This window comes from Malaclemys terrapin, chromosome 1 (assembly GCF_027887155.1).
Source record: "Malaclemys terrapin pileata isolate rMalTer1 chromosome 1, rMalTer1.hap1, whole genome shotgun sequence".
NCBI classification, from domain to species: Eukaryota; Metazoa; Chordata; order Testudines; family Emydidae; genus Malaclemys; species Malaclemys terrapin.
Window position 1 is genome coordinate 317734833 of NC_071505.1, and position 11069 is coordinate 317745901.

Sequence of the window (11069 nt, forward strand, 5' to 3'; positions counted from 1 at the left end):
ATTATGGCCATTCTTTTCACTCCAGCTTGGGGACTTTCTCCACACTTGTGGCTAATAGTCCTCTATATTATAATTTCCCAAGACTGTCTGATTGTGTGAATTAGAGAATCTCCTGTGACAAGCTCTGTTTTTATATGAATGATCTTCAAAATCCAGCAACCTACACATCTGCATAAGGTCTTGTTTTTTTTTATTAAATATACATGTATTCAGTAATCTTCTAAATGTATTTATGCCTCTGTTTTCCTTTTTCCTTTCCCCCATGGACTTAATTTATTTCAAACAGGATGCAGTATTCATGTGGACTGAAGGAGGAGTTAGCTTAGTATTTCTCCTATCCACACCCCTGCACATACATTAGAATAGGGGGAGGAGTAACCCATCTCTTTCACAATCCAACCACTTCCAACTGGAGACAAGGATGAGAAAGCAGTCCTGGTATCACCCATGATAACACAATCCTGCTGGAGAGAAGAGATGAATTGGGAGAGGGAAATGGTTGGTTGATTTTGCCGCTGGTATCAAACTCCTAATAGACAGCATCCCACCATTCAGCAATGAAATCTATAGAGCAGTAGCATGGGGAGAAAAGGAGGAGGGTGGGAGTGATCTTGCCAGTTCTGAGACTGTCAATCAGATGGAATTCCAATAATTGGTTTTGTAGGGTCAATATAGGTCTAGGGAGATACTGTTCCTTAGGTTCCAAAACCAGGCAGATTTATTCTATTCTATTCTTTTTTAACTTTAGGTGCCATGAGAAAAATTTTAATTTATGGGCAAAGCCTGTACCCTATGCATGGCTTGAACAGTTAGGAAGGGTGCCAAGTAGAGGTGCGGGAGCTAAACATGATGGGAAGGAATCTTTCTCCTAAGCTAGGGTGACATTGGAACTGTTTTGTGACCACTATTGCAACAATAGGGCTGAATTAGCCTCTGCAGTTTCTGAGTTCCTTTTGCACTAGAGGAATAGCCAGTAAATCCACATTTGTCCCAGATCTTGTCTTGGTGCTGCTCCTTCGCAGGCCCGGTCCCCACCTTAACCCAAAACCCCATGTTCACTGGAGCACAGTGACCACTTATGTAGCATGGTTTTGTAGCACACGGGTATATATCCCCTGCATGAACTTTTAGAGTGTCCCCAGGACTGTGGAACCACACCAGTATTGCTACACCCAAGGTCCCTCTGTACCCAGGGCTTGGGGACAGATAGTCTAAAAGAGACAATAAAAATAACTAAAGGATCAGTTTAACAAATTTGTTCTTGTCCCCATTTAGCACAATTTGAAGCGTTGAGAACTGTCACGGGATGCACCACTCACTGCTTATCTGGCACCTCTTCCTGGTCACTCTGGATTAGCTCTTAAAGTCTATGCCCCTTTCCGTCATCGCAAGCCTTCACACCATCTCTCTCCCAGGTCTCTTTTCCCAGGAACCGCTGCGTCCTCTTCGTGACTCAGCCCTCCAGCTAGGTTACTCACCATTTCCCTCCCTTCTGAGGTACAGTCCTTCAATTCTCTGTCACTCCCACGGTGACCCAGGCAGTCTTCCCGTTCACTGCCCTGCAGTCTATACAATGCCCTCAGTGGCTGGTAGGGGAACCCAGGCCTGCCCACTACTCTGGGTTCCAGTCCAGGGACCCTACACCCAGCAGTTCTGGGCGTTCCTCTCCCAGCACTCACTGCTGCTTCTTGGACTGATTCCTACAACTCCTGGTTCCCCTCCTTACTCTGGTGCACCAGTTCCAAAACCTCCTTCTTTTTCCAAGGGAGTGACTGCCCTTTCCCAGCAGCCCTTGTCTGTTGCCAGCTTCCTGGCTTTAGAGACCCTGGCTGTTCCTTCCCAGCTGAGCCTGCTTGCAATCAATTCCTGCTCCCTGGCTCTTCCTCTAGGTGCAGCCTGTGGAGTTAATAGACCTACCTGGCCACCTTCTTCCCATCCAGTCCCGTGTGGGGTGGACACCCCATCACAGGAACATATGAGAAAAAAGGCAGCAGATCTCAAATAAAACACAACATCAAACTGTTTTTAGTGATGGATCCTTTACAGCATTAGTTAAAGCAATGTTATGTGACATACCTGAATGGCTTACAATTCCAATTCCTATGTTAAATAATTGGTCAAAAGAAATTCCTAAAATATCCCAAGTGTCTGTCATGGAACCTATATGAAAACTAAAAACAATGCCTACTTATTAACCCTAGTTCTCTTTCAGTAAATCTGAAAATTCTTTTAGATCATCTAAATACAAAAAAAAATCCACAACCTATTTTTAAACAAAGCTTTGCAGAATAAACAGCTGTTTTTTCTGCATCTTTACAGTAGGGATATGCCAAAGAAATTGCCTTCTGTATTTCATGACCACATGTGAGTTTGTTGCTGATCAAATAAGCCATGCCTTAGTAACAGCAGAAAACTTAGGGTTTGAGTTTAACAAACACGAATTGTGTAGGGCACAAGTGAAACGAATGTCTGGAATAACTTCTGAGATATGACTAGAAACAACAGAAGTGTGCCTTATTTTCAGTGAGGTTGCATGGGGGTAACTGGCTCAATATGATATAAAGAGGTACATGAAATAATTATATTTCTCATTCCTCCCAACAGTTTCCTATTGAGGAAGAAGAGGAAATTTTGTCATCAGTTTTGCCAGATTCCAAAAAGGAAAGTGACCTACCTGATTTCACCCACATTGAAGAGTTTGGAAATCTGAGCTCTGCTCAAGCCCGACTAGCCTACGAGGACTCTCATTTGCTCATAAACTTGGAGAAACAAAAACTAGAACTGGAGAAACAGCGGCTGGACATTGAAGCTGAAAGACTACAGGTGGAGAAAGAGCGCTTGCAGATTGAAAAGGAGCGATTACGGCATGTAGCCCTTGAGCATGAGAGACTTCAACTGGAGAAGGAGCGGATCCAGATTGAGCGGGAGAAACTGAGGCTAGAGGCTCTGCGTGCTGAAAAACCTGCCCTGGAAAATGACATCACCCAAGTGGAAAAACCCATTTTACAGCCTCTGGATCTAGAAACTGAAAAATTAAAACTCGAAAAGGAACGTTTACAATTAGAGAAAGAGAGGCTGCAGTTTTTAAAATATGAATCTGAGAAGCTGCAGATTGAGAAGGAACGTTTACAAGTGGAAAAAGAACGCCTTCGAATTCAACGAGAGGGTCACTTGCAGTAAACTTCTTGGCTAAGGTGTCATTAATAGTGTTTTGATGTTCAAATATAAGTAGTTTTTTTCTTAATACAGAAACTGTCCTAGAGGTTTAACTTTCTTCTGTCCAAAATTTAATGTCGATGTTAAACTAAAAAAATAAAAAATGAAAAGGAATGGTGTTTGGTAAATCAGTGTGCCTACATAAATGGAATTTATGTGTGAAACTGCTTTTCAACGTAGCAGAAGAAAGTATTATGTTCTCTTGCATCCAGTATTGTATTGTATAGTTTGGTATCCTGCTCTTACAAGCACATTAAGGATCAAGACAGTTGTATCTTTCCATTGTTACAACAGTGTTACCTTAAAAGTATGGGAACTGTCAAAATAAATCCGCACATATTGTGAAGGAATGGTGCTGAAGATAGCCCAAACATATTTATTTTTTACACAAAGCAAATTACATGAGGTGATAATTACATTTAATTTCATTTTCTTTACTTTATAAACACTTTTTCAAAGTTCAAAGGAGTTCTGAGCATTAATGAAGTGCAAGTTAATTTCAATACACATGGGTTTATTGTCCTGCCCTCTAGTGGCCAGAAAAGATAAAGAGAAGGTAGTATTCTGTCTACTTGTATTAGACGGTCACATATCAACTGTATCTAAATAAAAACTGGACTGATGGATGAGTCAATGAATTAGCAATGCTGTGCAGTTTTCTACTTCCAGATTACCAGTCTGAATCTAATGGAGACTCCTAGTGGCAGAAAATAATTATCATGTGATTGCTGTGGGGTGACCTCTGTGGAATAACTTAATAGATTTAGTCCATTTCTTAGCCCACAGTTATGCAGGTTGCAAAAGAACAGACCACAATTAGCTCACTTGCTGGTAGTCTCAGGAGCAAGGTAAATGACTGCTGTTGTGACAGTTGGACCAACAAATTTACCCAAATGGTGAGCTCAACTAAAAAGTATATAAAAGTTCATAAGATGTTACAATAACCTATAATAACAAATGTTGATGGGAATAGGGTACAAAAGGGAGACAGAATAACTGAATTAGTCTAAACTAAAAGGCCACATTGATATGATTCAAGGACTGTTGAAATGATGCTTGTTAAAAACAGGAGATGTGGAGCTGGAAGTTAATGAGCCAAAATTGGTATATCAGATATTAGGTCTAATTGGTAGACAAAATAATGAAGGGATGGGCTATTCCATCCTTTTTGGGGTCTGTAAAGAGATTTTTGAGGGAAAGTAAGGAAATAACAAAGAGAAGAACAGATGAAAAGAACAGACATCAGCTACTGGAGTGAGCTTCACAATCATGGCTGCCACCCCCACCATTTCCTGGAGCCCCGGGCCTTCATCATCCTGTTCCTGAGAGATGTTCTGGCCAGAAGAGGCCAGACAGACAGAAGGATCCCAGTGACATTGCTACCTCTAGTGGCTCCAGCTGAATGCTATACATGACCTGGGAAGGCAGTGATTACCATCTTTGATACCATCTAAGAGACCGTAATACAAGTCCTTCTAAGGTTAGACTTTAACAACAACAGAGGCAAGGACATCTCCAGCCCATCTCAACTAACTTCTTCTCTTTTCCCCAAAAGGATTGTTATTGCCATCTTTGGTACCATCTACCAAACATGGGTTTTTACCTTCTAAAAACTCTCTCCAGCTAAAGGGAAAGGGAACAAGGACGGAAAGTTTTTAAAATGAAAACTTTATTGAATACTTTACATTTTAAATACTGTTTTTCCTTTTTTTCTGTATCTTTAATAAAAGGTTAAAAGGATATTTAATGGTGTGTTTTCCGTGGTGCTAAGCAGGCTGAGGTCTCTGTATACCAAGCTCCAGACCTTGTTTAACATTGTCCAATGTTGGACAATGACTGAGTGATGTTAACACCTTTAGCCCATATATTCCATTTAGATTAATACAACACTGCACATACATGATTAATCCTGCCTGGCCAAGACTGAGACACATTGGTAAAGTGGTGTGAAGAAGCTTGCATTGCTGCTGCCTATGTAATATATATTTTGTAATCAAATAGAAAAATAATTTCTAAGGCTGTTAGTATTTTTCGTAAGTAACACATTCACTTAAATTAAAAAAGAATATAGGAAATTTTAAATGAGAACATACATATTTACTTGTTTATGTTCCAACTGAGCCAGACTTTAGATCTCTCATCCTTTACCTTTGGTGTCTCCGTCTGAAAATTAAAACAGTATCAGAGTGTTAAATTGGAATATATATTAATACCACTACAGGATTACTTTTATTCTGCAAATAAAGTGTTATTTTTCTGTTACTGAAATAAGCATGCTTCTACAGTGGAAATAAATTTGAATACTACAAATCAAAATTGCTGTTGAGCAGGTGCTTCTTATTATAGAGACAAAGCTCCTAGTTAGTAGTATGAACTAGGTGGCGGCGAAAGCTATAAAGAGGCATCCAGACTTCTATCATAACGCTGGTGTGGATTGCAATGTTGGCAGATCTTGTGATGTTATAGTTAGTAATAGGATTTTGGGCCCTGGTGGAACCAGTCTTCTATGACTGGAAAAGCTCCAGCCTTCACTTGATTTTTGGACAGCCTAGGGGAAAGCCCCCTCTGATTGGTTGCTTTCCCCACTTCCCTGCCTTCTGGGTAGGAACAGTCAACGAGAGCTGTTATAGGGGGTAGGCATAGCTCTGTCCCCTCCGCTTGGGGGCCAAGAGGAGTTTTTGGATCGGGGAAGAGGTTCAAGGGAGAGGCTGAAGAGAGGAGTGAGGTGCAAAAAGAACCCAGCAGCTCAGGGCAGCTCCACTCCCTCCTCACCCTTCCCCTCCTGAGAAAAATGGATCAGTCTGCTCTGTGCTCCTTCCCTGCAACACCTAGTCTGGGAGTGAAGAAAGGAGGACCTCTTTGGCGCTGCGCCTCTCCCAGGCCTGGGAGACAGCGTGGGTGTGAAGAACCCATAATGCTGCAGGCCTGCACCATGTCCAAAGAACCTCCACAGCTGCAGAAAGAGCAGAGGTGCACTAGGGGTCAAATGTGAGAATGGGGGGCAAGAAAATTGTGTGGTTGGGAGATGGGAGAACTGATGTGCAGCTGGAGCTGATGTGAGGGCTGGGTGCAAATATTAATTGACTCAGGGCAGCAGAGTTGACATAAGGGGTAGGGCACAAAATTAATGGTACTGGGATACAGTGGCAAAATTTTTGCTTCTCACTATAGACTGATAACACTAATGGTATCCATACATACATATTGGAGGTTGTCGGGGGAGTTAAAAAATTACTTAATCTGTAAAAAGCAAACATAATTCTGTGGCCAAATTCATGATTTTTTTGGGTGGTGGTGGTCTGACTCACGATTTTTGAACTGTATGGTTGACAATACTGGGATTGTTCCCCTGAGATCCATACATGGAGGGAGAGTGTCCTTCTGTGGGCAGATTTCTCCCCTTCATTGCAGAAGTGGGAATTCAGCTGCTCCCACACACTGTTCCCTCTTCCCCTAGGCCTCACAGAGAGCACTCAAGAGGTACAGTCTATCCTGAGGGAGTGAGTTAAGACTGGGTGATACTGGGGTAGGAGCAAGCAGGCTGGTATGGATTAGCTGCTGTCTAGCTCTGTAAAGAATATCTGGAAAAGATATGCCTACAATTAAGAGTGCCTAATTCTTTAACTCTTTGGAAATTTTCCATGCCAGTATCTCCTCAGACTGTTTATTTTTGTTTTGTATTTTTAATTTCTTGCAAAACCACTTCAATGGGAGAATGAGACAGGAGCTGGGGGAGGAAGACTGGATGGAACAGATTCAGGGGAATACAGGATGGAAGGTTCTGTCACTGTTGAAGTGCACTCCTCTCCAGAGCCTGAAATAGAACCAAGGAGTCCTGGGTTTACACATTCCTTTTGCTCTCAACAAATAGCCTGTAAAACTCACCAGCAAAGTAATTGTCTTTTTCCCCTCTAGTGACTGGTCTACATAGAGAGTACATACATAACCTACTACTCCTACCAGTTTCTTTGTTAACTCAAGAAGCAAAGGTCAGTATTGAGTATCTAAAGATTCTAGCTCATCAGTTGAGCCATGTGAGGGTCAATATGGTTTTACATAATAGAATTTCTATTTTTTCAGTTTTTTAAAAACTTATGATCTTACATGCAAAAGAGGATTTAGAAATGTTAATGTTTTAAAATCAAGCTCTGAAAAAGTTGGAAAATGCCAGAATTAAGGTTACCTGTGAAACCTTAAGAAGTTGGAAGGTGTGTAGTGAATGCAGCAGAGAACTGCAGGAAGAGAAAGGTTGGTCTTGTGATTAAGGCAGTTGATTCCACCCTGGAGAACTGGATTCTATCCCTGTGTTTGCCACATAGTTCCTGTAGGGTGCTGGGCAAGTCACTTAACACAAAATTTTCAAAGTGGCCACTAATTGTTTGTTCCTCATTTACTCGGTGTCCAACGGCAGACACCTGGGGCCAGATTTGCAGAAGTGCTGAGCTTTTTTTCAGCTGCAACTGAAATAAAAGGGAGTTCTGCTCTGTATGTAAAGTGGTGTTAAAATGTTAAAATATTCTGAAAAACTAGGCCCTAGGCATCTCACACTGGGAACCCAAAATTAGTGGACACATAATTTTAGCCTTAATCTTTCCATGCCTCAGTTCCCTATCTGGGATAATACTATTATTTTACCTCACAGAGCTGTTGTAAAGATAAATTTGTGATTGTTTGTGAACCACTCAGACACTATAGCTATGTGCTCTATAAAAAAAAAGCCCAAGTGGAAATGTATTATTCTGTACTCACAGCAAAGAATGTGCAGTAAAAAATGACATGGAGCCACAATGAGGATAAAACAAATGATTGAATCTATTCAGTGAATACTGCTTGTGCTGTGTAGTGAGGCAGGGGTCCTGTGGAAAAAAATTTTATGTGATCATGTAATTAACAATTTTATCATAATGCATCCCCACCCAGCATTTTTGCACATAATTCCTCACTGTTTCTAGATGGCACTTAAAATTCCAGTGGCTGAAGTTTTGTTAGCAATGCTGCAGATATTAGGGTGATTAAAAAATGTCCAGCCTCAGTAAGGCCCATGAAATAAATAATATCATTATCAAGGAATCTGAGAGAACTAGCCTTTTTATGGAAAGGGACTAAGATGCAGTGAAGAGAAAAGTAATAGGGCTGAAATAAACCTAAAGGAGCCTGGAATTTTTTTCATTTCAGTAATTTGAGTGCTTATCCATGTGTGCACAGAACAGTGTGTGAACAATTATTTTTACCAACACCTACATGTCCTGCCTGCTCTAGAAAAGATACTTCCTTTAGCTGTGTGAAATCTCTGGGAAAATACTTCATGACAAAATTAAGCATAGTCACAAATCGTTGCAAAATGCAGCTTCAGCACAACATTCAGAGCAAATGTTATTGAATTCATCATGTTACTGTTGTCTGGTGATACTTTCACTGTGATTGCAGTAGTTTTGTGGTATTTTACATGGCATTTTTATAAACATTAATCAGCTGTAATTGTTTGGCTTTCTAAGCCAGGTTCACAGTAGCAATACCCAGGACACAGTAACACTATGTTAATCACCAAAGAAATGCAGCAGGGATATCACACTTCTCTGCTGCTTCTTCAAATTGGCCCCTGATAGCTCCAGGGATCAGGAGAACATAAAGTTAATTGCAAGCTACCTTTACCTGCCCCTCTTCTCAACAGTGCCAAACAGACTCCAAGCACAACTGATGATCAAGCCCATTTTACACTGGTGTTCACGTGTAGAATAATCAGGTCCTGAAACTATGAATGACTCTGTAAAGTGCCATGCACAATACGGTATGTGGCTGATCCTTGGTGCCAATTGGGCCGCTTTGCACTACTCCAGTGGTGCAAACGGGCCATAAAGTTGGCTTGACTAGCTGAGAATTCCCCTGACATGGTAAGATCACAAGATTGTGTAAATCAGCATAGGCAGCTCTGTGCCACTTCCACTGCACCCCAAGGTCAGAGTGTGGCCAGGCCAAAAGAGGCAAGGCCAGGGTGTCACTTTGCTCTGGCAATCCCCAGCTGCTGGAACAGCCCCTTGGAGCCTTTGACAGTTGGGAGTAACTTAGAATAGCCTTGAGACCCCAGGAGCTGCAGGGCAACAGAGCTGGAGTAAAGTAACCTTTGTCCCCTCTCAGGTCCTTTTCTAAGTGCAGCTCAGTGAGATTTGAGAACTGGGTTCTTAGATGTGCCAGAATAAATAAAAACTTTTTATTGGACCAACTTCTGTTGGTGAAAGAGGCTCCACAGAGCTCTTCTTCAGGTCTGGGAAAGGTACTCAGTGTCACAGCTAAACACAAATTGGAACAGATTGTTAAGCATAAGGAGTTAACAGATGTTCAAGAAACCATGCAAAATGAAGTGGGCAATTAACACCTCTGCATTGCAGTCATAGAATATCAGGGTTGGAAGGGACCTCAGGAGGTTATTTAGTCCAACTCCCTACTCAAAGCAAGTCCAATCCCCAACTAAATCCTCAAATGGCCCCCTCAAGGATTGAGCTCACAACCCTGGGTTTAGCAGGCCAATGTTCAAACCACTGAGCTATCCCTGGAGGAAGAAGAGTTAATAAGTTAAAGACAACAGCACTGCAAAAAGTGAATAATTATCATTGTCCACCTGCCTGACCTGTAACCTTTGCCCATGGCAAACTGCCCCCTAACCAGTGCCCTGCACATTCTCAGATTGCACCTTCTTTATACTTGTTGACTTGCTGTATCTGTGAACTGTGTGGTACAGTGTCAAAAGTCTTTTTGAAATGTGAGTGATTCATGTCCACTGCTTCACCCACTTTCATGTTCTGCTCTTCCCCTCAAAAATTATTCCAAATTAGTCAGACAAGTTTCCCCCTTTCTGTGAGCGGCAAGGCAGACTGACTACTTGCATTTCTTTGCCTCCTTACCACAGTTCATGCAATCTCCATGAATCTGCGCTGGAAGTGTCACTTGCCTCTCCAACTCACAATCCTCCAGCTGCTCGCTGTCAGGAGAGGCCCAGCACTCCAGGGAGATGGCATCAGCACCACTCTCCAATCCAAGGGTGAGATTTTACAAACAAAAAGTACTCTGCAAAAATCCCACTCTGCATCAAAGAGGAGGTCGATGGGGGCAGGAAGGCTCTGATTTTCTTTTTAATTGTTGCTAAAATCAGGTTAGTCCATGTAAGTCAGAGGGTGTCAGTCAGACCCCAAATGCCACCAAATTTCTATGGAATTTATTTAATTATTAGTTTCTGAATTGAATGTAATAATCTTAAAGTCTGACATAAATGACAAAAGCCAGAGAATTCACAGTCAGAGCTGGCCTTTACCACAAATGACTGCTTAAGGCTCTATACGCATTCTGAAGTCACAGGCTGGATACTTCTCCCTTTTTGGCAGCAAGAGAACATTGGCCCAATCTCCCCTTGCCATAACTAATATTACCTAGCATGGACCCTGCTCTCTCTCATGTTCAAAGTGCTTTACAAACATTAACTAGTTAACCTCAAGCTCTGAGCTTCCCCACTGGAAGGGGTACCGCATGGAAGGGGTACCACAGGGGGAGGCAACTCAAGGTGCCAGTTTCCCCATCAGTTAACAGGATCAGTGAGGAAATGCAATTCCTACCCTATTTTTTCTGTGCTCTACACAGCCACATGACCCACTCTCTGCTTCCTTCTCTCATGCGTCTTATTCTCCCTGCCTCCCTATTTCTCCAGTCTTCTCCATCTGTCTGCTGCAGTCTCTCTCAGAAACTTCTAAACCATGTATCCCATTGGTCACCCACATGGCCCCCACTTGCTCATTCTTCCATTCCAATGGAGCACCAGGGAGCTATAACCCCTGATCGTGGTCTGTGTTTCACACCCTTTGTAG

The 11069-nt window shown here is 42.0% G+C and overlaps 1 protein-coding gene across 3 annotated transcripts in view; it reads left to right on the forward strand.

The window, feature by feature from the left end:
- The window catches only part of MSANTD4 (Myb/SANT DNA binding domain containing 4 with coiled-coils), a 59425-nt gene extending 54469 nt beyond the window's left edge, over nucleotides 1-4956 (forward strand). For all 3 annotated transcript variants that reach the window (XM_054015554.1, XM_054015552.1, XM_054015551.1), the window contains one exon: nucleotides 2605-4956. In XM_054015554.1, the coding sequence (XP_053871529.1) occupies nucleotides 2605-3180 (576 nt within the window). In that variant the 3' untranslated portion in view covers nucleotides 3181-4956. The remainder of the gene's footprint in view (nucleotides 1-2604) is intronic.
- The last annotated feature ends 6113 nt before the right edge of the window (nucleotides 4957-11069 follow it).